At 40.9% G+C, this 27,783-nt stretch overlaps 1 protein-coding gene across 2 annotated transcripts in view; it reads right to left on the reverse strand.

Annotated features, from left to right (window-relative positions):
* Positions 1–280: 280 nt before the first annotated feature.
* The window catches only part of igfn1.1 (immunoglobulin like and fibronectin type III domain containing 1, tandem duplicate 1), a 160,114-nt gene continuing 132,611 nt past the window's right edge, over positions 281–27,783 (reverse strand). For both annotated transcript variants that reach the window (XM_062037454.1, XM_062037455.1), the window contains 18 exons: positions 25,532–25,804; positions 25,105–25,473; positions 24,621–24,710; positions 22,368–22,475; positions 19,980–20,132; positions 19,442–19,555; positions 10,034–10,158; positions 9,828–9,969; positions 8,661–8,954; positions 8,299–8,595; positions 7,559–7,738; positions 7,362–7,490; positions 6,978–7,286; positions 4,278–4,363; positions 4,004–4,196; positions 3,603–3,899; positions 506–832; positions 281–429 (listed from right to left, as the gene is read on the reverse strand). In XM_062037454.1, the coding sequence (XP_061893438.1) occupies positions 425–429; positions 506–832; positions 3,603–3,899; positions 4,004–4,196; positions 4,278–4,363; positions 6,978–7,286; positions 7,362–7,490; positions 7,559–7,738; positions 8,299–8,595; positions 8,661–8,954; positions 9,828–9,969; positions 10,034–10,158; positions 19,442–19,555; positions 19,980–20,132; positions 22,368–22,475; positions 24,621–24,710; positions 25,105–25,473; positions 25,532–25,804 (3,491 nt within the window). In that variant the 3' untranslated portion in view covers positions 281–424. The remainder of the gene's footprint in view (positions 430–505; positions 833–3,602; positions 3,900–4,003; positions 4,197–4,277; positions 4,364–6,977; positions 7,287–7,361; positions 7,491–7,558; positions 7,739–8,298; positions 8,596–8,660; positions 8,955–9,827; positions 9,970–10,033; positions 10,159–19,441; positions 19,556–19,979; positions 20,133–22,367; positions 22,476–24,620; positions 24,711–25,104; positions 25,474–25,531; positions 25,805–27,783) is intronic.

The following is a 27,783-nucleotide window of genomic DNA, read 5'->3' on the forward strand; positions in this document are numbered from 1 at the left end:
TGTTTTTTTAATGTCATTGCCTGAAATAAATGAATAAATGAAAAAAAATAAAATAAAAAAACTTGACCTCCTCCAGGTACTGCAGTCCTGTATAATGACACTCGCTTGTAATAAAGCAACTTTTACGTCTCTTTTGATCCAGCCGCACTGCCGTGTCGTCCTTCTGCCCGGGAGATGGTGACAAGACCAGAAATACACTTCACTTTAGAGCACATTTAGGATTAATTTACTTATGAATAAATACACAAATAGATTGCAGCTGCAGTTTTAATGTATGCTCTATATATTCGTGTGTACATGGATACTACAAGTGTTCAAAAATGTATATTGGAGACATCACATGACGTCCTATAAGACATGGTAAATAGTTCATCATAATTAAACACCATACATCCAACATGTCCTTCATCGTCATCACACGGGCTCACTCTGAAACAAAGAGGAAGGGATTTGTTAAAAATGTCAACCATGGTAAGCGCGTCGCACATTCACAACGGAGACATACCCTTCACTGTCAATTTGGTGGCGCACTCGGCTCTCCCGATGGGATTCTCCGCGACGACCTTGTACTCCCCGGTGTCTTTGGGCCCGACCCTCAGTATGAGCAGAGAGCAGACCCCGCAGGTGTTGGAGATGTAGTAGTTGGTGTTGGTGTTCAGACTGACGTTGTCGCGCAGCCAGGTGACGTGAGGCGTGGGGTCGCCCTTCAGAGCGCAGCTCATGTAGCACTCGTAGCCTTGCGGTGCGGAGTGCATTTTCAGCGGGACCAGGAACTTTGGGGGACATTCCAGGTTGCAGGCCTTGGATTCCGCGATGTTCACAGTGAACCTCTCTGGGGAAGAGTGTAGATACAGTATGCATTATCTCATCTTTCTGCAGTATTGGTATTGCAATGTGTTGTCATTAGGGTTGTACGGTATACCGGTACTACTATAGTACCACGATACTAATGAGTCATATTATAATTCATTTTATGTTTATAAAGTCAGTAAATATGTCCCCGGACACATGAGGACTTTGAATATGACCAATGTATGATCCTGTAACTACTTGGTATCGCATCGATACCTAAATGTGTGGTATCATCCAAAACTAATGTCAGGTATCAAAGAAGAGAAGAATAAGTGATTATTACATTTTAACAGAAGTGTAGATAGAACATGTTAAAACAGAAAATAAGCAGATATTGACAGTAAATGAACAAGTAGATTAATAATATTTTTTTACAGTATGTCTCTCATAATGTGGACAAAATAATAGGTGTATAAATGACACAATATGTTACTGCATACGACAGCAGACTAATTAGGAGTCTTTGTTTGTTTACTTACGACTAAAAGACAAGTTGTCTAGTATGTTCACTATTTTATTTAAGGACTAAATGACAATAATAAACATATGTTTCATGTACTCTAACATTTGTTGTTACAATAAAGACAATAATGACATTTTTTGTGGTCCCCTTTATTTAGAAAAGTACCGAAATACATTTTTGGTACCAAAATATTGGTATCGGGACAACATTAGTTGTAATGAACACAGAGAGCTGATTTAAGGGCCTCCTATTATACCAGGCGTAACCAATCTCTGTCCCGCAGGTCAGATGCGGCCCGCCAGCCTGCGGGACGTCCCATATAATAATAATAATAATAATAATACAAATAATATTTAGTGGGTGGAAAATAAGGAAAACGGGAAGAAAGAGAGGACAAGATAACAACCAAATATATATATATATATATATATATATATATATATATATATATATATATATATATATATATATATATATATATATATATATATATACAGTGTTCCCTCGCTACTTTACATGGCCTCACTGTTACACAGATCTTTATTGTGGGTGTAATTTGTTACAGTGTTGCATGCTTTTTTTTTTTTTTACAGCGTATGAATGTGCATTGGTTTCTGTGTCCTGATTGGCTAAGGGACTGTTTACCATTGTCAATCAATCTTCTTCATGCCATGTGTCCTGTACAGGGCAGAATGTATACTGTGGTGGGGGAAATAATCTTGAACTAGTTTTTTATATGGATGAGACAAGACTTATTTTGGAAACGAATGCACCTTTATAATGCAGGGCCAAGCCAAAAGTGCAGGATTTAAGGCCCAAAAAGATGGTGTAACTCTGGTTGTGTGTGGAAATTATGATAAAACCCTCTTTATTTATAGGTAAAGGATCCTAGAGCCCTAAAAAACAGGTTTTGATCTTTCGTTTCATTTCTTAATATAGTAATGTACTGTAATTTTTTTTTTTAATTCCAAGAAGATTTGAACTTTGAGAGTGTTTAAACAAGAGAAATGTGAGAAAATGTTATTGCCTGTCTGAGAAAAGTTTATAAAGTGTGTAGTTAGGGGTTTTAGAGACTTTAAACATATATAAGAAAGGAAAAAACATACACTTTACAGTACTGTAAACAAAAATATATATATAATACATTTAAAAAACAACCTGTAAATGAAAAAACATATGGTGGTAACGACAAAAATATATAATGAACGGAAATACATATAAAAAAACGGAAAAAAACAAAAAAAAACAAAAACAAATATATATATATATATATATATATATATATATATATATATATATATATATATATATATATATATATATATATATATATATATATATATATATATTAATTTATTTATATATTTTATATATTTATATATTGGTATATAGTACCGTGCTACTAGTGAATCATATTCGGTACTATACCGCCTCTAAAAAGTAACTGAAAAAAGACATAGGCTATTTCATCCCTACAAGCCTGTTTCACAGGTTTCCTTGCTCTTCTGAAGGGATGCATATATATATATATATATATATATATATATATATATATATATATATATATATATATATATATATATATATATATATATATATATATATATATATATATATATATATATATATATATATATAATGGTAACACTTTAGTATGGGGAACATTAATTAGTTGCTTGTTAAAGTGACAAAGACTTAATTTAGAGTTATTTGGACACTAGGGGAACATATAAGGGTTAGGGTTAGGGTTGGGTTTAGGCTTAGGGTTAGGGTTACTAATAAGTGATGATTCTGAGGTTATTGAGGAAAGACTCTTAGTTAATGGCTTACTGGTTGTATAATCTAATAAGACATTAATAAGTACTTAATAATGACTAATTAAGAGAGAATATGTTACTAATTTGCATGTTAATAAGCAACTAATTAATGGTGAATATGTTCCCCATACTAAAGTGTTACCATATATATATATATATATATATATATATATATATATATATATATATATATATATATACATCCCTTCAGAAGAACAAGGAAACCTGTGAAACAGGCTTGTAGGGATGAAATAGCCTCTGTCTTTTTTCAGTTACTTTTTAGAGGCGGTATAGTACCGAATATGATTCACTAGTATCACGGTACTATATACCAATATATCGTACTTCCCTAGTACAAATGCACAAAAGGCCATGTTCCCGTACTAAAAGTGCTCTTAAACCCTCTACATTCCAGCATCAACACATTTCCAATGCACTATTGTGGGACCTTTTAAGGACACTTTATTTACCTTTTTTGGTGGCAATCAGCCACTTTGGTGATTCGGAGGGTTTGGAGCAGCCCATGTCATTCTTAGCATAGACTCGGAACTGGTACTCTCTTCCCGGCATTATGTTGCAGGCTGTGAATTTGTTGTTGAAGATGTGATCTGCCACGGTGTGCCAAGTCCGTTTGCTGGAGTCCCGCTTAGTCACCATGTAGTGCAGCCTATCATCTCGTTTCTCGTCTGGAGACGCCGTCCATGAAACGGTCACTGTGCCCAACACGTTTTCTTCATTCTCCACTGGACCCGGTGGTTTTGGCTCGTCTAAAGTTTGAATTACGACATATTTATTTCACATTCTACTCTGTAAAGTACATAGCAGTGCAGCATTTAGTAATCGGGATATTAACTCCACTATTAATACTTACCCGTTACTCTAATTTCAATACTAAAGGATTCCTGGCCGACGATGTTCTTGACAATCACGGTGTAGATTCCAGAGTCAGAGCGCTCGGCAGAAGGAATCAGAAGCTGCGACGTTCCTTCCGCGTTACTTATTGTCACTTTTTTTGTGACCGGCACACCGTCCTTTAACCAGGTGACCTCAGGCCAAGGAGAGGCCTGTGGAGCACATGCAGAAGTGAATTACCAAGAATATGAAGAATCATTTCTACTCAAGCACTGATGAGTCGGACAACTCACTTCAAAGTTCATAGTAAATCGGGCTGAGTTTCCTGCTCTGACCACCATGAAGCTCTTGATCTTGGCATCTGTGAAGCGTGGTCTCACTAGGAAAATAATGTGTAGAGTAAACACTTGGTTGTACCACATTAAGACTTTGATAGAAGTGCCTTCTTAGAGGTGAACAAATCTTTTCCACACCATAGTCACAATCGCAATTACTTTATCTGACCCGGACATACGGTGACACAGTATTTTCGCCTACAAAAACAGAGACAGCCCGTCTGGTATTCAGAGTTCATTTGCAACACAATCCACCAAACCCTCGTCCGCACCAAACAACCCGACTGAGAGATGTGTTTCAGTCCTTTGGTTATTCGCACGCCAAGGTTCCACAAATTGCATTTGCCCAAGCAAACCCTACGAGCAGAGCACATGCACCAGAGTTTGTCTTAACCAATGCAGAGCTTACACCAGCGTAAACACACCTTTTAGCAAACAGAAGAGGAGTTACCATACACATTTAAGACCATTGTGATCAATGAGTAGTGTTGAGCAGCAATATGATGAATAAAATACTGATATTGAATATCCAGTGGTGTGCCAGCAAGGTTCTCTGCTGGCCTAACATAAATCATGATCATAGATTAATAAAAGGTCATTTTAATCTACTTTCCCTTAAAGTATTCATCATATTCTCTTCATGTCTTATTAGACTCCAGTGTTGCCTGTTTTTACGTTAGAGGTTTTATCCAATCATATTTCAGCTAGCTTGTTGCCAGCGCTGTATGAATTCTGCCGGATAGACAGTCGATAGACAGTTGCGATAGCCAATCCGATCAAGAGTTGTTGACAGTATCCCATCCAGGTAGCCTTACGCTAACCGTGACTGTGATTGGATTTTCACTTGTCACTCCCAAGTGAGAATCCAATCACAAGTTGTAATTTGCAAAAAGCAGGGAGGGGCACCGGAGCCAACAGAGAAATCATCGGTTCTCACTTTTTGAACTCTCAAAGACAAAGTTCAATTATTGTATCTATTTATTTTTCCACATTTAAAGGCCTACTGAAAGCCACTTCTACCGACCACGCAGTCTGATAGTTTATATATCAATGATGAAATCTTAACATTGCAACACATGCCAATACGGCCGGGTTAACCTATAAAGTGCAATTTTAAATTTCCCGCTAAACTTCCGGTTGAAAACGTCTATGGATGATGACGTATGCGCGTGACGTCAATAGTTAAACGGAAGTATTCGGACACCATTGAATCCAATACAAAAAAGCTCTGTTTTCATCTCAAAATTCCACAGTATTCTGGACATCTGTGTTGGTGAATCTTTTGCAATTTGTTTAATGAACAATGAAGACTGCAAAGAAGAAAGCTGTAGGTGGGATCGGTGTATTAGCGGCTGGCTGTAGCAACACAACAGGAGGACTTACTTGGATAGCAGACGCGCTATCCGACGCTAGCCGCCGACCGCACGGATGATCGGGTGAAGTCCTTCGTCCTTCCGTCGATCGCTGGAATGCAGGTGAGCACGGGTGTTGATGAGCAGATGAGGGCTGGCTGGCGTAGGTGGAGCGCTAATGTTTTTATCATAGCTCTGTGAGGTCCCGAAGCTAAGTTAGCTTCAATGGCGTCGTTAGCAACAGCATTGTTAAGCTTCGCCAGGCTGGAAAGCATTAACCGTGTATTTACATGTCCATGGTTTAATAGTATTGTTGATTTTCTGTCTATCCTTCAAGTCAGGGGCTTATTTCTTTTGTTTCTATCTGCATTTAAGCACGATGCTATCACGTTAGCTCCGTAGCTAAAGTGCTTCGCCGATGTATTATCGTGGAGATAAAAGTCACTGTGAATGTCCATTTCGCGTTCTCGACTCTCATTTTCAAGAGGATATAGTATCCGAGGTGGTTTAAAATACAAATCCGTGATCCACAATAGAAAAAGGAGAGAGTGTGGAATCCAATGAGCCAGCTTGTACCTAAGTTACGGTCAGAGCGAAAAAAGATGCGTCCTGCACTGCACTCTAGTCCTTCACTCTCACGTTACTCGTCCACGAATCTTTCATCCTGGCTCAAATTAATGGGGTAATCGTCGCTTTCTCGGTCCGAATCGCTCTCGCTGCTGGTGTAAACAATGGGGAAATGTGAGGAGCCTTTCAACTTGTGACGTCACGCTACTTCCGGTACAGGCAAGGCTTTTTTTTAACAGCGACCAAAAGTTGCAAACTTTATCGTTGATGTTCTCTACTAAATCCTTTCAGCAAAAATATGGCAATATCGCGAAATGATCAAGTATGACACATAGAATGGATCTGCTATCCCCGTTTAACTAAAAAAAAGTCATTTCAGTAGGCCTTTAATATGTTCTTTACAATTATTTAAATGTTGACAGTACCACGTAAGGTATGTTTTAAATGATGATGCAGGTTCATTAATTTTTAAATGTGTCGAAATATAGCCTGTTTTGTGCACAACTGTGTGTCTGTATAGCATTTCTCCAGCCATGGTCATGTAGTGACATAAATTATGGTACTTTGAGGGGTATTTATTAAAGTCGGACTAAGTAGGTCATCAGGCCTAGGTGGGAAACGCACAGCCCTCCACTGTGAATATCTGATGAATAACATCCATGTCTAAAACTGGTCTTTTAAATACAGCCTTGTCTTATATTCAGGAGTTAATATATTAAAATATTATTCCCATTCTCACCAGGAGGAGGCATAGCAAGAACGTAGTTGTCCAGTTCTTTTGGCTCTCCCTCCCCTCCGTTGTTTACAGCGATGACTCTCACCCAGTACATGGCCATGGACTTCATGCCTTTCACCGTGTAGTAATTGGTGGTCAACACGGTAGAACTGCAGCGATTCCAGTCTGTGTTCTCCGCGGGACGGATCTCCACAAAGTAACCCTTGGCCTCGTCCTGTACCCCCTCAATGTCCTTGGGCTTGGTCCAAGACAGTGATAAAGTTGTGTAGTTAGAATCCGTCACTTTCAAATCAAGGACCTTTCCAGGAGGCTCTAAAAGAAAATTGTCATCTCGAATTAATGAGGCGGTTTTTAGTTTTGTGTTGAGTAAAATGAATGTCCACCTACTTTTGGGGTCTCTGGCGAATACAAAGTCCGAAGGTGTACTGAATTCACCTGCTCCGGAGTTGTTGGTCGCTGACAAACGGAACTCGTATTCCATTCCTTCAACCACATCTTTCACAGCAAATGCTTTACCTGTCAGAGTGGGAATCATACTTTTAATTATTACCAAGACAACTCGATGGAAGGATGTGTAATGTAACCTCTGATCATCTCCTCTGGCGGGTTGACCTGACCCCACAGATTGCTGCCCTGCTTGCGTTTCTCAAGGTTGTATCCGAGGATACTAGTTCCTCCGGTGTTGGCAGGAGGCGACCAGGACAAGTTGATACAGTCCTTGAAGGCGCTGACAACCTTTGGTGGTGATGGCGGTCCAGGGTATGCTGTGTACGCAAACGAACGAAAACTTAGGACGACGTGGCATAATTCCTTGTTGGATATAATTTTTGAATACAATTAAAATCAAGACTAAGATTACTAATAAAGCATTAATTTTTGGAATAGGTGTGCCAGGGGACTGAATAGGTGCATACACACATGTGTGTGTATATAATACAGCCCAGCCAGTAATACAATGACTGTGATGCAAACGCATCTTCACAAGTTCTCAAGCTTAACCTCAAACACACCTTCCACTTTCCACAGAAGAAATAATCTGAATGACAAAAAACTCTAAATCTCATTATGGGGTATTATAAGGACAAAATGAGTATATTCCATTTTGGAATCAGGCTGTAACGTAACAACATGTGAAAACGTTCTATTGTAGGCCACATTGAATTCTTTCATTTACGGTTTACATCCTGCAACTTCAGTACGAAATACATCAAAGTACTAAAATCTTTCTGTATGTGACCCTCAGTGGACACACCTGGCCCTTAAACTATCTTTTGTCAGAACTAAGAATGTTGACTCCATGGATCCATCAAGAATATCGGGGTACCTTTTGTCCCAGCTTGAATATCCTCTGTTTCCATCAGCTCACTGGTGCCCATTTCTGTCTCCACTCTGATGCGGTAGCAGTACCTGCGGCCGTGGTCTATGTCGAGGTCCCTGTATTTGGCTTCCGGACCGATGGGCCCGACCTTCTTCCAGGTGTTGCGGCCCACTTGTTGCCGTTCCAGGAGGTAGTTCCCAATCTTGCAGCCGCCGCTATCTTTCGGGGGTCTCCACTTGATCTCGATGGCGGAGGAGGAGGCTTCAACGATCTCCAAAGGTCCCATCGGAGGAGTGGGTTTATCTGCTCGGGAACAGTTCATTAGAAGCTCCACATACACATCCATCATGCGTTTGGGCAATACATACCCATAACCGTTAGTTCACTGAAGGCCTCAACTGTGCCAAACTCATTTTTTAGCTTTAGCTTGACTTCGCCGCTGTCTTTACGCTGCAGCTTGATGAGCAGCAGGCGGGTGTAACCATCCGAGGTCTCGATCTTGATGTTGGCTTCATCTGAAAGCTCTTCCCCCTCCAGGTACCATTGAACTTTGATAGGCTCCCGGCCCAGGAAGGGTAATTTGTAGATGGCTTTGTGCCCCTTCTTCACTCTTACCGGCTCGATAAAGGTTTTTAGCTCCTCTGGGTCAAATCTTGGTGGATCTAAAATAGAAGATTGACACAAAGATATATTTTAGCATGTTGAAACATGCCGACCTGCTTCCAAAATTGGATATGAGAGCCAACATGGACGAATAGAACAGACAAGCCATTGTAATGTCTGCTCGCAGAAAAACAAAAACTCTAATCTACGATTTGACTCCCTTGAATGGCGTTGACGCTGCAACAACAGGAGCAATCTATTCTGAAAACATCCCAGAGGACTCTCAAAGATGGACCTTTTGACCTCCCTCCCTCCTCAACGACACCTGGAAGTCAAACTTTGCTTGCATTGCATGCAGAACAGACCTGGGCCTATGGACACAACACCACTACACCCAGAGACAATGGGCATATACACAAACACACACCCCACCCCCACCCAACGCCTTCACCACCGCTTTATTCCCCTTCGGGGTGATGGACGGCTGAGTAGCGCTTTATAGCAGCAGGCCGGCCTCCAGTGCCCCAAATCCCCCCACCCCCAACCCCTCTGTTGCGAGTTGTTGTGATTATATGTAACTTGTTTATGTGTGCTATGGCAAATGAGGTTTTTTCCTTTGGACTCAGTCTGGACCCCTTGCCGAGGGTCCAGCCTTTGACTGATATTTTTTACTCGTCCCCCCTTTCCCAAAATCACCTTTTTCCCACCTTTTTTAAGGAGCGCCGTAAGTGGCTGATCTGTTGGCGGTCCTGTTCTTGTCTCCCTGTAACGTATGTCTGCTCTTAGTGGGACTGTGCCGAAAATGTAATTTCAGTTCTTATGTGTCTTGTACATGTTAAAGAATGGACAATAATAAAGCATCCTGGTATCTCTTATACCGGCCTGAACTTTACTTGGTATCGGATCGGAAAGAAAATCAGCTCTTTTCTTACCTTCCACGACAATCAAGGCCTCAGTCTTGCGTCCATCTGCTTCAAACTTGTACTTCCCGGCGTCATCATCCGTGACTTTGTGAATCGTCAGTTTATGGAAACTTCCTTCTTTGGTAAAAGTCACACTCTCTGTACACACCATCTGTAGGAACACGTCAAACCTTGTCGGGGAAACAACGCAGACGTCCTCGGCGTGTGATGCCTACCTCTTCGCCGTCTTTGTACCAGACGCCCTCACAGTCCTCGCTGCTGAGTTTGCACATCAGCTCGGCCTCTTCCCCGATGATGGCCTTGCAGTCGGAGAGCCCGATGAGGAAGTGGACACCTGGGTCTGGGAATCAAGCAACTGGCGAGTCAACTGGTGACCTCAGCACACAAATGTATTACACTATATATATTAAATATATTACACTATATATATTGAATATATTACACTATATATATATTAAATATATTACACTATATATATATATATTAAATATATTACACTATATATATATTAAATATATTACACTATATATATTGAATATATATATATATATATATATATATATATATATATATATATATATATATATATATATATATATATATATATATATATATATATATATATATATATATATATAAATATATTACACTATATATATATTAAATATATTACACTATATATATTGAATATATTACACGATATATACATATTAAATATATTACACTATATATATTGAATATATTACACTATATATATATTAAATATATTACACTATATATATTAAATATATTACACTATATATATTAAATATATACCACTATGTATATATATATTAAATATATGATACTATATATATTAAATATATTACACTATGTATATATATATATAAACTATATTACACTATATATATATTAAATATATTACACTATATACATCCATTCATACTTTATAATACTTTACTTTATTTTCACCGAAAAAAATTTAAGGGTGTGACGGCTTTTATTTTATTTTGTAGTAGAAGTAGTACTAGTAGTAGTAGTAGTGGTAGTAGTAGTAGTAGTAGCGACTTCCTTGTTTGTTTATGGAATCTGGTCAAATCAATTTGTTTTCACTTGTGCAAGCAAATGATGTGGAGGCCCCATTCGGGGCCAACATTGGGGGCCACATTGAATCCACATTGGGTCCAACTTTGGGGGCCATAATTGGGTCCACATTAGGATCGCATTGGGGACACGTTGGGGCCAACATTGGGGGCCACGTTGGGAGAACATTGGGTCCACGTTGGGAGAACATTGGGTCCACTTTGGGACAACGCTCGGGCCACGTTGGCGCCACATTGAGGCCAGTTTAGGGGCACAACGGGGACACATCGGGGCCACCTTGGGGTCATGTTGGAGCCACATTGGGGACACATTAGGGTGAGTTTAGGGGCACTTTGGGAACACATCAGGGTCACCTTTGGGCAAAAAATATCTTTGGGAAAATATTGGGTCCACATTGAGACAATGTTGGGTTTACACTGGGGCCACATTGGATCCACATTAGGACAATGTTGGGTCTACACTGGGGCCACATTGGATCCACATTGGGACAATGTTGGGTCTACACTGGGGCCACATTGGGACAATGTTGGGTCTACACTGGGGCCACATTGGATCCACATAGAGACAATGTTGGGTCTACACTGGGGCCACATTGGGACAATGTTGGGTCTACACTGGGGCCACATTGGATCCACATTGGGACAATGTTGGGTCTACACTGGGGCCACATTGCATCCACATTGGGACAATGTTGGGTCTACACTGGGGCCACATTGGATCCACATTGAGACAATGTTGGGTCTACACTGGAGCCACATTGGGACAATGTTGGGGCTACACTGGGGCCACATTGCATCCACATTGGGACAATGTTGGGTCTACACTGGGGCCACATTGGGACAATGTTGGGTCTACACTGGGGCCACATTGGGACAATGTTGGGTCTACACTCTGGCCACATTGGATCCACATTGGGACAATGTTGGTCCTACACTCTGGCCACATTGGATCCACATTGGGAAAATGTTGGGTCTACACTGGGGCCACATTGGGACAATGTTGGGTCTACACTGGGGCCACATTGGTTCCACATTGGGACAATGTTGGGTCTACATTGCGGCCACATTGGGACAATGTTGGGTCTACACTGGGGCCACATTGGATCCACATTGGAACAATGTTGGGTCTACACTGGGGCCACATTGGATCCACATTGGGACAATGTTGGGTCTACACTGGGGCCACATCGGGACAATGTTGGGTCTACACTGGGGCCACATTGGGAAAATGTCGGGTCTGCACTGGGGCCACATTGGGACAATGTTTGGTCTACAATGGGGCCACATTGGGACAATGTTTGGTCTACACTGAGGCCACATTGGGACAATGTTGGGTCTACACTGGGGCCACATTGGGACAATGTTTTGTCTACACTGGGGCCACATTGGGACAATGTTGGGTCTCCACTGGGGCCATGTTAGGAGCACATCAGGGCCACATTGTGGCCTGTGCATGTTTGCAGTCTGATAAGGATTATTGCATTTTAAAGAGTCAGCTGAAAAGAAAATATAGTTGAATGGAGGCATGTCAGTGTAAACATGTCAGTGTAAACATGTCAGTGTGGATGTGTCAGTGTAAACGTGTCAGTGTGGATGTGTCAGTGTAAACGTGTCAGTGTAAACATGTCAGTGTGGATGTGTCAGTGTAAACGTGTCAGTGTGGATGTGTCAATGTAAACGTGTCAGTGTGGATGTGTCAGTGTAAACATGTCAGTGTGGATGTGTCAGTGTAAACGTGTCAGTGTAAACGTGTTAGTGTGGATGTGTCAGTGTGGATGTGTCAGTGTAAACGTGTTAGTGTGGATGTGTCAGTGTAAACGTGTCAGTGTAAACGTGTCAGTGTGGATGTCTCAGTGTAAACGTGTCAATGTGGATGTGTCAGTGTAAACGTGTCAGTGTGGATGTGTCAGTGTGGATGTGTCAGTGTAAACGTGTCAGTGTAAACGTGTCAGTGTGGATGTGTCAGTGTGGATGTGTCAGTGTAAACGTGTCAGTGTGGATGTGTCAGTGTGGATGTGTCAGTGTAAACGTGTCAGTGTGGATGTGTCAGTGTAAAAGTGTCAGTGTGGATGTGTCAGTGTAAACGTGTCAGTGTAAACGTGTCAGTGTGGATGTGTCAGTGTGGATGTGTCAGTGTAAACGTGTCAGTGTGGATGTGTCAGTGTAAACGTGTCAGTGTGGATGTGTCAGTGTGGATGTGTCAGTGTAAACGTGTCAGTGTGGATGTGTCAGTGTAAACGTGTCAGTGTGGATGTGTCAGTGTGGATGTGTCAGTGTAAACGTGTCAGTGTGGATGTGTCAGTGTAAACGTGTCAGTGTGGATGTGTCAGTGTGGATGTGTCAGTGTAAACATGTCAGTGTGGATGTGTCAGTGTGGATGTGTCAGTATGGATGTGTCAGTGTAAACATGTCAGTGTGGATGTGTCAGTGTGGATGTGTCAGTGTGGATGAGTCAGTGTGGATGTGTCAGTGTAAACATGTCAGTGTGGATGTGTCAGTGTGGATGTGTCAGTATGGATGTGTCAGTGTAAGCATGTCAGTGTGGATGTGTCAGTGTAAACATGTCAGTGTGGATGTGTCAGTGTGGATGTGTCAGTGTGGATGTGTCAGTGTGGATGTGTCAGTGTAAACATGTCAGTGTGGACGTGTCAGTGTGGATGTGTCAGTGTGGATATGTCAGTGTAAACGTGTCAGTGTGGATGTGTCAGTGTAAACGTGTCAGTGTGGATGTGTCAGTGTGGATGTGTCAGTGTGAACATGTCAGTGTGGATGTGTCAGTGTAAACATGTCAGTGTGGATGTGTCCGTGTGGATGTGTCAGTGTGGATGTGTCAGTGTAAACATGTCAGTGTGGATGTGTCAGTGTGGATGTGTCAGTGTAAACATGTCAGTGTGGATGTGTCAGTGTGGATGTGTCAGTGTAAACATGTCAGTGTGGATGTGTCAGTGTAAACATGTCAGTGTGGATGTGTCAGTGTGGATGTGTCAGTGTAAACATGTCAGTGTGGATGTGTCCGTGTGGATGTGTCAGTATGGATGTGTCAATGTGGATGTGTCAGTGTAAACATGTCAGTGTGGATGTGTCAGTGTAAAAATTTCAGTGTGGATGTGTCAGTGTGGATGTGTCAGTGTGGATGTGTCAGTGTGGATGTGTCAGTATGGATGTGTCAGTGTGGATGTGTCAGTGTAAACATGTCAGTGTGGATGTGTCAGTGTAAACATGTCAGTGTGGATGTGTCAGTGTGGATGTGTCAGTGTGAACATGTCAGTGTGGATGTGTCAGTGTAAACATGTCAGTGTGGATGTGTCAGTGTGGATGTGTCAGTGTAAACATGTCAGTGTGGATGTGTCAGTGTAAACATGTCAGTGTGGATGTGTCAGTGTGAACATGTCAGTGTGGATGTGTCAGTGTAAACATGTCAGTGTGGATGTGTCAGTGTAAACATGTCAGTGTGGATGTGTCAGTGTGGATGTGTCAGTGTGGATGTGTCAGTGTAAACATGTCAGTGTGGATGTGTCAGTGTAAACATGTCAGTGTGGATGTGTCAGTGTAAACATGTCAGTGTGGATGTTTCAGTGTGGATGTGTCAGTGTAAACATGTCAGTGTGGATGTGTCAGTGTAAACATGTCAGTGTGGATGTGTCAGTGTGGATGTGTCAGTGTAAACATGTCAGTGTAAACATGTCAGTGTGGATGTGTCAGTGTAAACATGTCAGTGTGGATGTGTCAGTGTAAACATGTCAGTGTGGATGTGTCAGTGTAAACATGTCAGTGTGGATGTGTCAGTGTAAACATGTCAGTGTGGATGTGTCAGTGTGGATGTGTCAGTGTAAACATGTCAGTGTGGATGTGTCAGTGTGGATGTGTCAGTGTGGATGTGTCAGTGTAAACATGTCAGTGTGGATGTGTCAGTGTGGATGTGTCAGTGTAAACATGTCAGTGTGGATTTGTCAGTGTGGATGTGTCAGTGTAAACATGTCAGTGTGTATGTGTCAGTGTGGATGTGTCAGTGTGGATGTGTCAGTGTGGATGTGTCAGTGTGGATGTGTCAGTGTGGATGTGTCAGTGTAAACATGTCAGTGTGGATGTGTCAGTGTGGATTTGTCAGCGTAAACATGTCAGTGTAAACATGTCAGTGTGGATGTGTCAGTGTAAACATGTCAGTGTGGATGTGTCAGTGTGGATGTGTCAGTGTAAACATGTCAGTGTGGATGTGTCAGTGTAAACATGTCAGTGTGGATGTGTCAGTGTGGATGTGTCAGTGTGGATGTGTCAGTGTAAACATGTCAGTGTGGATGTGTCAGTGTGGATGTGTCAGTGTGGATGTGTCAGTGTGGATGTGTCAGTGTGGATGTGTCAGTGTAAACATGTCAGTGTGGATGTGTCAGTGTAAACATGTCAGTGTGAATGTGTCAGTGTGGATGTGTCAGTGTAAACATGTCAGTGTGGATGTGTCAGTGTGGATGTGTCAGTGTGGATGTGTCAGTGTGGATGTGTCAGTGTAAACATGTCAGTGTGGATGTGTCAGTGTAAACATGTCAGTGTGGATGTGTCAGTGTAAACATGTCAGTGTGGATGTGTCAGTGTGGATGTGTCAGTGTAAACATGTCAGTGTGGATGTGTCAGTGTGGATGTGTCAGTGTAAACATGTCAGTGTGGATGTGTCAGTGTGGATGTGTCAGTGTAAACATGTCAGTGTGGATGTGTCAGTATGGATGTGTCAGTGTAAGCATGTCAGTGTGGATGTGTCAGTGTAAACATGTCAGTGTGGATGTGTCAGTGTGGATGTGTCAGTGTGGATGTGTCAGTGTAAACATGTCAGTGTGGACGTGTCAGTGTGGATGTGTCAGTGTGGATGTGTCAGTGTAAACGTGTCAGTGTGGATGTGTCAGTGTAAACGTGTCAGTGTGGATGTGTCAGTGTGGATGTGTCAATGTGAACATGTCAGTGTGGATGTGTCAGTGTAAACATGTCAGTGTGGATGTGTCAGTGTGGATGTGTCAGTATGGATGTGTCAGTGTGGATGTGTCAGTGTAAACATGTCAGTGTGGATGTGTCAGTGTAAAAATTTCAGTGTGGATGTGTCAGTGTGGATGTGTCAGTGTGGATGTGTCAGTATGGATGTGTCAGTGTGGATGTGTCAGTGTAAACATGTCAGTGTGGATGTGTCAGTGTAAACATGTCAGTGTGGATGTGTCAGTGTGGATGTGTCAGTGTGGATGTGTCAGTGTGAACATGTCAGTGTGGATGTGTCAGTGTAAACATGTCAGTGTGGATGTGTCAGTGTGGATGTGTCAGTGTAAACATGTCAGTGTGGATGTGTCAGTGTAAACATGTCAGTGTGGATGTGTCAGTGTGAACATGTCAGTGTGGATGTGTCAGTGTAAACATGTCAGTGTGGATGTGTCAGTGTGGATGTGTCAGTGTGGATGTGTCAGTGTAAACATGTCAGTGTGGATGTGTCAGTGTAAACATGTCAGTGTGGATGTGTCAGTGTAAACATGTCAGTGTGGATGTTTCAGTGTGGATGTGTCAGTGTAAACATGTCAGTGTGGATGTGTCAGTGTAAACATGTCAGTGTGGATGTGTCAGTGTGGATGTGTCAGTGTGGATGTGTCAGTGTGGATGTGTCAGTGTAAACATGTCAGTGTGGATGTGTCAGTGTAAACATGTCAGTGTGGATGTGTCAGTGTAAACATGTCAGTGTGGATGTGTCAGTGTGGATGTGTCAGTGTAAACATGTCAGTGTGGATGTGTCAGTGTGGATGTGTCAGTGTAAACATGTCAGTGTGGATGTGTCAGTGTGGATGTGTCAGTGTAAACATGTCAGTGTGGATGTGTCAGTATGGATGTGTCAGTGTAAGCATGTCAGTGTGGATGTGTCAGTGTAAACATGTCAGTGTGGATGTGTCAGTGTGGATGTGTCAGTGTAAACATGTCAGTGTGGACGTGTCAGTGTGGATGTGTCAGTGTGGATGTGTCAGTGTAAACGTGTCAGTGTGGATGTGTCAGTGTAAACGTGTCAGTGTGGATGTGTCAGTGTGGATGTGTCAATGTGAACATGTCAGTGTGGATGTGTCAGTGTAAACATGTCAGTGTGGATGTGTCAGTGTGGATGTGTCAGTATGGATGTGTCAGTGTGGATGTGTCAGTGTAAACATGTCAGTGTGGATGTGTCAGTGTAAAAATTTCAGTGTGGATGTGTCAGTGTGGATGTGTCAGTGTGGATGTGTCAGTATGGATGTGTCAGTGTGGATGTGTCAGTGTAAACATGTCAGTGTGGATGTGTCAGTGTAAACATGTCAGTGTGGATGTGTCAGTGTGGATGTGTCAGTGTGGATGTGTCAGTGTGAACATGTCAGTGTGGATGTGTCAGTGTAAACATGTCAGTGTGGATGTGTCAGTGTGGATGTGTCAGTGTAAACATGTCAGTGTGGATGTGTCAGTGTAAACATGTCAGTGTGGATGTGTCAGTGTGAACATGTCAGTGTGGATGTGTCAGTGTAAACATGTCAGTGTGGATGTGTCAGTGTGGATGTGTCAGTGTGGATGTGTCAGTGTAAACATATCAGTGTGGATGTGTCAGTGTAAACATGTCAGTGTGGATGTGTCAGTGTAAACATGTCAGTGTGGATGTTTCAGTGTGGATGTGTCAGTGTAAACATGTCAGTGTGGATGTGTCAGTGTAAACATGTCAGTGTGGATGTGTCAGTGTGGATGTGTCAGTGTAAACATGTCAGTGTGGATGTGTCCGTGTGGATGTGTCAGTGTAAACATGTCAGTGTGGATGTGTCAGTGTAAACATGTCAGTGTGGATGTGTCAGTGTGGATGTGTCAGTGTAAACATGTCAGTGTGGATGTGTCAGTGTAAACATGTCAGTGTGGATGTGTCAGTGTGGATGTGTCAGTGTAAACATGTCAGTGTGGATGTGTCAGTGTAAACATGTCAGTGTGGATGTGTCAGTGTGGATGTGTCAGTGTGGATGTGTCAGTGTAAACATGTCAGTGTGGATGTGTCAGTGTGGATGTGTCAGTGTGGATGTGTCAGTGTAAACATGTCAGTGTGGATGTGTCAGTGTGGATGTGTCAGTGTGGATGTGTCAGTGTAAACATGTCAGTGTGGATGTGTCAGTGTGGATGTGTCAGTGTGGATGTGTCAGTGTGGATGTGTCAGTGTGGATGTGTCAGTGTAAACATGTCAGTGTGGATGTGTCAGTGTGGATGTGTCAGTGTAAACATGTCAGTGTGGATGTGTCAGTGTAAAAATTTCAGTGTGGATGTGTCAGTGTGGATGTGTCAGTGTGGATGTGTCAGTATGGATGTGTCAGTGTGGATGTGTCAGTGTAAACATGTCAGTGTGGATGTGTCAGTGTAAACATGTCAGTGTGGATGTGTCAGTGTGGATGTGTCAGTGTGGATGTGTCAGTGTGAACATGTCAGTGTGGATGTGTCAGTGTAAACATGTCAGTGTGGATGTGTCAGTGTGGATGTGTCAGTGTAAACATGTCAGTGTGGATGTGTCAGTGTAAACATGTCAGTGTGGATGTGTCAGTGTGAACATGTCAGTGTGGATGTGTCAGTGTAAACATGTCAGTGTGGATGTGTCAGTGTGGATGTGTCAGTGTGGATGTGTCAGTGTAAACATGTCAGTGTGGATGTGTCAGTGTAAACATGTCAGTGTGGATGTGTCAGTGTAAACATGTCAGTGTGGATGTTTCAGTGTGGATGTGTCAGTGTAAACATGTCAGTGTGGATGTGTCAGTGTAAACATGTCAGTGTGGATGTGTCAGTGTGGATGTGTCAGTGTAAACATGTCAGTGTGGATGTGTCAGTGTGGATGTGTCAGTGTAAACATGTCAGTGTGGATGTGTCAGTGTAAACATGTCAGTGTGGATGTGTCAGTGTGGATGTGTCAGTGTAAACATGTCAGTGTGGATGTGTCAGTGTAAACATGTCAGTGTGGATGTGTCAGTGTGGATGTGTCAGTGTAAACATGTCAGTGTGGATGTGTCAGTGTAAACATGTCAGTGTGGATGTGTCAGTGTGGATGTGTCAGTGTGGATGTGTCAGTGTAAACATGTCAGTGTGGATGTGTCAGTGTGGATGTGTCAGTGTGGATGTGTCAGTGTAAACATGTCAGTGTGGATGTGTCAGTGTGGATGTGTCAGTGTGGATGTGTCAGTGTGGATGTGTCAGTGTAAACATGTCAGTGTGGATGTGTCAGTGTGGATGTGTCAGTGTGGATGTGTCAGTGTAAACATGTCAGTGTGGATGTGTCAGTGTGGATGTGTCAGTGTGGATGTGTCAGTGTAAACATGTCAGTGTGGATGTGTCAGTGTGGATGTGTCAGTGTGGATGTGTCAGTGTAAACATGTCAGTGTGGATGTGTCAGTGTAAACATGTCAGTGTGGATGTGTCAGTGTGGATGTGTCAGTGTGGATGTGTCAGTGTAAACATGTCAGTGTGGATGTGGAGTCTGAAAAGAAGTTGAAAGTCATCTTCAGAACAAACAAGACTCACCAATAAGGGTCTCCTGGATCAGGGGCCCCTGCCTCACTCTGACACGCCTCTCCCCCGCTGGCTCCTCCTCCACGTCCTCGTCACTTTCCGACACGTCCTCACCCCCTGCTGGTGCTGTGCCGACACCACACACTTTACATTTCCATCACTTTGAGCCAAGTCGTCGTCATGGTGACCACCCTCAACCGCCCGGTGGTTTGTCACCGACCGTCAAACACTACATCAGCGGTCACCGTGACGCTCGCAAGCCATGCAGTGCAAGAAAACTTTTATTGTGAAACTCTACTTCCTTCCGTGCGTGGACACCATGCAGGACCCTAGTCAACACATTAGGACACAAACAAACATGATATGAGGCCTTTGTGCTTCATTCTTCTCCCCAACTCGGGCTGTTGGAGTTTTTCCTTTCCCAGATGTGCGCTCAGATAGGGTTGCCAAGCCCTTTGAGGCACTTGTGATTAATACATTGATTGATTGATATTTTGAACTGACCATGGCAAGTTTCTCCACAACGCATACCAAAACAGATGTTCCTTACCAACATCATCATCATCACCACCATCATCATCACCATCATGGCCGTCAGACATTTCTTCCTCATCTTCTTTATCTTTGCTGGACACAATTTTCTCACTTGGAGCGTTTTTAGTCGGCCCAGACTTGGCACACGTTTCCTCCCTGACGTCACGTCCTATTGGTGATAATGAAGAGCAGGTTTACGTTCTGGTGCGGGATTTATAATCAAGATGCACTCGGCCTTGAACTCTGCTCGCCTTCTCACTCGGAGCAAAAGTTGCAGTCGTGTATTGAAAACAAGACATGGAAGGACTGAAAAACGCAATGATAGTACGAAACCCCAGAAGCATTGAAGTTGTCACGTTGTGTAAATGGTAAAAAAAAAGAGAATACAACAAATCCTTTTCAACTTATATTCAATTGAATAGACTGCAAAGACAAGATATTTCATGTTCACACTGAGAAACTTTGTTATTGTTTGCAAATATTAGCTCATTTGGGATTTGATGCCTGCAACATGTTTCAAGAAAAGCTAGCACAAGTGGCAAAAAAGACTGAGAAAGTCGAGGAGTGCTCGTCAAACACTTATTTGTAACATCCCACAGGTGAACAGGCAAATTGGGAACAGGTGGGTGCCATGATTGGGTATATAAGCAGCTTCCATGAAATGCTCAGTCATTCACAAACAAGGACGGGGCGAGGATCACCACTTTGTCAACAAATGCCTGAGCAAATTGTTTAAGAACAACATTTCTCAACCAGCTATTGCAAGGAATTTAGGGATTTCACCATCTACGCTCCGTAATATCATCAAAAGGTTCAGAGAATCTGGAGAAATCACTGCACGTAAGCCATGATATTACACACCTTGGATCCCTCAGGCGGTACTGCATCAAAAAGCCACATCGGTGTGTAAAGGATATCACCACATGGGCTCAGGAACACTTCAGAAAACCACTGTCAGTAACTACAGTTGGTCGCTACATCTTTAAGTGCAAGTTAAAACTCTACTACGCAAAGGCAATGCCATTTATCAACAACACCCAGAAACGCCGCCGGCTTCGCTGGGCCCGAGCTCATCTAAGACGGACTGATGCAAAGTGGAAAAGTGTTCTGTGGTCTGACGAGTCCACATTTCACATTGTTTTTGAAAACTGTGGACCAAAAAGAACCATCCGGACTGTTCTAGGGTGAAAGTGTAAAAGGCAGCATGTGTGATGGTATGGGGGTGTATTAGTGCCCAAGACATGGGTAACTTACACATCTGTGAAGGCACCATTAATGCTGAAAGGTACATACAGCTTTTGGAACAACATATGTTGTTATCATGGACGCCCCTGCTTATTGCAGCAGGATGATGCCAAGCCAGGTGTTACAACAGCGTGGCTTCATAGTAAAAGAGTGTGGGTACTAGACTGGCCTGCCTGTAGTCCAGACATTGAAAATGTGTGAAGGCTAAAATATGAGAAGGGAGACTGTTGAACAACTTAAGCTGTACATCAAGCAAGAATAGGAAAGAATTCCACTTCAAAAATGTGTCTCCTCAGTTCCCAAACCTTTACTGAGTGTTGTTAAAAGGAAAGGCCATGTAACACACTGGTAAAAATGCCTTTTTTGCAATGTGTTGCTGCCATTAAATTCTAAGTTCATGATTATTTGCAAAAAATAACAAAGTTTCTCAGTGTGAACATGAAATATCTTGCCTTTGCAGTCTATTCAATTGAATATAAGTTGAAAAGGATTTGTTGCATTCTCTTTTTATTTACCATTTACACAACCTGACAACTTCACTGCTTTTGGCTTTTTGTAAATGTATTCAGTTTGTGTTCGGTCCCTTCTTATGTTTGCTAAGAAACAACTTGGCACGCCTCTTCAGCGGACTGACAAGCACGTGTCTAAAGTTTGAAAAAAGATTGTTGGAAAAAATATCCGACATCTCTGCGGGGTCACTGACCATCGCAGTTATCGAGCAATCTGTCGATTAGTTTATTCAGTTCATCAAATAATCGCATAAAACACACTATATAGTTTAGGGGAAATAGCAATAACAAAACATAATATTCATTCTTTATTAAAATAAATGTACATTACCTACACTGAAATGCATGCGTGCATTAAAAATCATAATAATAATAATAATAATATATTTAAAAAACGCTCCGCATATCAAGGTACCCACAAGCACCACCGCTCTCATGTGTGCTCCACTGCAGGGCCGTGTGCAAACTCCATCTACATGTATCTGCTTATAGTCTTTAACGACTAATCAAAGCAACAGAATATCAATTAAAGCTGATTTTTTAATGGAATCGATTTGATTAAATAATGTCTGCAACCCTTAAAAAGTATCTGTGTTGCATGTTTTGTGAGCCAGGAAAGTCTAATTTCAGTGTTGTTAGGAAGTTCTTACCAACTCCAGCGTGTCCACGGTCTGCTAGTGACTCTTTGGCAGGTCTGTGTCTTCTGCCAGGTCTTTCCTCACTTTGGTGATGTTGCACTCCCTGACTGGGGTCACTTCCTATTGGTGGCAACAGTTCATCCACAAAATGATGCTCTCATATTAAGATGCACTTTGACTGTGGTCATAATGTTGTTACTGTATGTATTTAAGATGTTAATCAACTAAACTACAACCGTGACATACATATATATATATATATATATATATATATATATATATATATATATATATATATATATATATATATATATATATATATATATATATATATATATATATATGTCCCACGATTCGATTCAATATCGATTCTTGGGGTCTTGATTCAATTCAAAATCGATTTTTTTTCAATTCAACACGATTCTCGATTCAAAAACGATATTTTCCCGATTGAAAAGGATTGTCTATTCATTCAATACATAGATTTCAGCAGGATCTACCCCAGTCTGCTGACATGCAAGCAGAGTAGTAGATTTTTGTAAAAAGCTTTTATATACTGATTGCAATAATGTACATTTGTTTTAACTATTAAATGAACCAAAAACATGACTTATTTTATCTTTGTGAAAATATTGGACACAGTGTGTTGTCAAGCTTATGAGATGCGATGCAAGTGTAAGCCACTGTGACACTATTGTTCTTTTTTTAAATTTTTTATAAATGTCTAATGATAATGTCAATGAGGGTTTTTTTAATCACTGCTCTGTTGAAATTGTAACTAATATTGATACTGTTGTTGATAATATTCATTTTTGTTTCACTACTTTTGGTTTGCTCTGTGTCGTGTTTGTGTCTCCTCTCAATTGCTCTGTTTATTGCAGTTCTGAGTGTTGCTGGGTCGGGTTTGCTTTTGGAATTGGATTGCATTGTTATGGTATTGCTGTGTCTTGTTTTGTTGGATTGATTAATTAAAAAAAATAAAATTAAAACAACTTTTAAAAAAAATAAATAAAAAAAATAGATTTTTTTTAAATGACAATCGATTCTGAATCGCACAACGTGAGATCGCGATTCGAATTCGAATTGATTTTTTCCCACACCCCTAATATATATATATATATATGTATATATATATATATATATATATATATATATATATATATATATATATATATATATATATATATATATATATATATATATATATATATATATATATATATATATATATATATATATATATATATATATATATATATATTATGCACATGAAGGAAAGCAAAATGACAACATTTGCAGCTTCTACATTACATTTGTAGCTGACTGACCAGCCAAATTTTAGGATGTGTATCGAAGCCTGTTATTTTTGTTATTGTTTTTGTTTAATTTATTTTACAGAAGCCGAGTGTATTGTTTATGGATGCCCCCCAAAAATCGATTAAAATCCAAATCGCGATTTTTATTCATGCCGATACTAAAGCAAATTAATTTTACATTTTAATTTAAATTTTAAAAAATCGATTTAAAAAAATTGATATATATATATATATATATATATATATATATATATATATATATATATATATATATATATATATATATATATATATATATATATATATGTAAAATATGTTTTATTTATTTCAAACAGATTTTTGAAAAAATAAATAAAATAAAAATTATATATTACATTATAAATTATTATATATATATATATATATATATATATATATATATATATATATATATATATATATATATATATATATATATTTTTTTTTTTATCACAATTAAATTACAATAAATTACAATTTAATTATTATTATTAAATTATTATTAAAAAATATTATTAAAAATGACAATAAAATACATTTTTATTACATATAATCAAATGCACTTTTATTTGTATTCTGATTTAGGGCTATATAAATAAACATTGATTGATTGATTGATTGATTCTTATACAATAATTACCATAATTAATTACATTATTAATTACCATAATAATTACCCACAACTTTTGTAAAAAAAAAAACAGGCTTCGCTACGTATCATAAAATTCAAAAATTTAAAATGTTTAAATTCCAGTACCAGAGCTAGATCTCGGCCAACAGACTGCTGATGCACTATTGTGGGGGCTTTGACTCATATTTAGAGTTGTTGAAAAAACGAACAAGGACCTCTAACAACCACAGTGTCCTGTATCATAACATGGTCATCAGATGTTTAAATAAGCTATAAACTGCAACCTCAGATGTTCCTTACCAACAGAAGCATCTTTCACTTTCACTTTGAGATGTTTGTCTTTATTTCCAGAGTCTGTGTGCTCTGCGGGCTCCTCAGCATGACCTCGTCCTATTGGTGATATCACACATCCTTCATCCAACACATTATGCACGGCTTCATAGTCGCTCTCATATCTCTTATTAATGCACTCTGACATCACAGGAAGTACTTACCTTATATCTCTTATTAAGGCACTCTGACATCACAGGAAGTACTTACCTTATAAGTCAGTGTTACTTTTTTTTATCGCATTGCATTTCTTTGGAAAACAACCAATCAGTTTTAGATTCAGTTGATTGATATGTTCTCCGGGGTTAAATATATAACTAGTGTATATATTTAGGTCATGGATTGAAGAGGAAAGTAAACATCCATGAAAAAGCAAACCGTGTTAAGCGATAAGGGTGGACAACAGAAAGAGAAACCACTTCTGTATATTCCATTTAAAAAAGGTACTACTTACCTTCCACTGTCTCAGTTTCCTTCACCTCTACCTCGACACATTCCACAAATAAGGGTTTTTCCCCAACTTCTTGGTTGTCTTCACTCAGATCTTCCACAGCTGCCGCAACAGAAGCCTTCCTTGCACCCGCACTGGACCTCTTCTTGGATTCTGCCTTTTTCTTTTCAGCCTTGGCGTTCCTGGCCGCCTGCGCCTCCAGCCGGGCAGCTTCCTCCGCGGCGTCCCGCTCCGCTTGGTTCTTCTTGGCCGTCTCCTCCAGTTCCTTCTCATACCTCTCTTGCTGCTCTCTGGCTATTCTCAGCAGGTCTTCGTCATCTGGCGTGTTCTTACGAGCCACTTTCTTCCCTTTGCTACTGCCGTCTTTATCGGCTGCAGAAAGAACAGATCTCAAGTCTCAATCGTCTCAGCTGACCCCATGACGTCTCACCTTCAACCACCAGCCAGGCGTTGCACGACTCGATCCCGGCCACGGCGGTGTAGATCCCGGCGTCCAGAGGCAAGCAGTCACGCACGATCAACTTGTGGATGAGCTTGTCTTCGGAAACACTGATATCAAACTTTTCACCGTTTGTCAACGGAGCGTTTTTACCAAACCACCTGATCTCTTGCAGAGGTGCGCTTAGAACACAAGTAAAGAGGGCATCCTGGCGCTCTTCTGCCTTGATCTCCTGGATTTTAACTTCGAAGTCCACGTCGGGTGCTGAGGGATCGCACAGAAGATGTTATTACTCATCAATTATTACATTGCTTTACCACTGGAAACAGGCACCATGTTTGTGTGTGCTTAAGATAACATAATATATGCATGATATATGATATTCAGTATATATAAGCTCAGACTTCCCTCTCCAGCCGGGAGACATAGTCTTCCCAACGTGTCCTGGGTCTTCCCCTTGGCCTTCTGCCGGTCGGACGTTCCCCAAACACCTACCTAGGGAGGCATTCGGGTGGCATCCTGAGCAGATGCCCGAACCACCTCATCTGGCTCCTCTCCATGTGGAGGAGCAGCGGCTTTACCCTGAGTTCCTCCCGGATGACAGAGCTTCTCACCCTATCTCTGAGGGAGAGACCCCCCACCCGGCGGAGGAAACTCATTTTGGCCGCTTGTACCCGTCATCTTTTTGTCCTTTCGGTCATAACCCAAAGCTCATGACCATAGGTGAGGATGGGAACGTAGATCGGCTGGTAAATTGAGAGCTTTGCCTTCCGGCTCAGCTCCTTCTTCACCACAACGGATCGATACAGCGTCCGCATTACTGAAGACGCCGCACCGATCCGCCTGTCGATCTCACCATCCACTCTTCCCTCACTCGTGAACAAGACTCCCAGGTACTTGAACTCCTCCACTTGGGGCAAGATCTCCTCCCCAACCTGGATGTATATATATATATATATATATATATATATATATATATATATATATATATATATATATATATATATATATATATATATATATATATATATATATATATCAAGTTAAAAAGTACCAATGATTGTCTCACACACACTAGGTGTGGCGAAATGATTCCCTGCATTTAACCCATCACCCTTTGATCACCCCCCTGGGAGGTGAGGGGAGCAGTGAGCAGCAGCGGTGGCCGCGCCCGGTAATCATTTTTGGTGATTTAACCCCCAATTCCAACCCTTGATGCTGAGTGCCAAGCAGGGAGGTAATGGCTTCCATTTTTATAGTCTTTGGTATGACTCGGCCGTGATTCGAACTCACAACCTACCGATCTCAGGGCAAACACTCTAACCACTAGGCCACTGAGTAGTATATATATATATATATATATATATATGTATGTGTGGGAAAAAAATCACAAGACTATTTCATCTCTACAGGCCTGTTTCATGAGGGATTTCCTCAATCCTCAGGAGATTTTAAAAATCTCCTGAGGATTGAGGAAATCCCTCATGAAACAGGCCTGTAGAGATGAAATAGTCTTGTGATTTTTTTCCCACACATACATATTACGCTCTACCACGGTATCGAGCACTATTTTTTGGATAATCTAATTAAGATATATATATATATATATATATATATATATATATATATATATATATATATATATATATATATATATATATATATATATATATATATATATACAGTATATATTAGGTCAGGAAAAAACACAGAGGCTATATCATCCATACAAGACAGTTTAGCAGGTTTCCCTGCTCTTCAGGGGATTTTATTGAAGTGTCTGTGGTTGTTACATGTATATATTGAGTACGTTACATGGGGGTGTGGCCATTGTTACCCAGTAGTGCCTTGCTTCTGTGCCGGCATGATGAGACCAGTTGGTTGCGTTTGTTTAAAGTGGACATGCTGGGGTGGTATATAATAAAACTTTTTTTTTATTTCAGGCACGGGTTACATCTTTTAGCTGCACTGTTGTATGGTGAGCTAGATGTGACAATTTGCCATGTATTGGCGTGACCCCAATTTTATTGTCTTTAAGAGTCCATATGTATTTACTCAGCTCTGTAGAGTTCTTGAGTTGGGACCTACGGAATGAGGCTGTGTGATTGTTAAAACGGGTTTTAAAGGTTGTTGTTTTTTTTGTGAGTCCAATATATGTCTCTGTGTTTGAGTTGTTCTTGCGGGTGACGCTGGCTTGGTAAACAACTGATGTTTTTAAGCAGTTTCCGTTGAGTGGGCATGTA

This window comes from Entelurus aequoreus, linkage group LG26 (assembly GCF_033978785.1).
Source record: "Entelurus aequoreus isolate RoL-2023_Sb linkage group LG26, RoL_Eaeq_v1.1, whole genome shotgun sequence".
Classification (NCBI taxonomy): Eukaryota; Metazoa; Chordata; class Actinopteri; order Syngnathiformes; family Syngnathidae; genus Entelurus; species Entelurus aequoreus.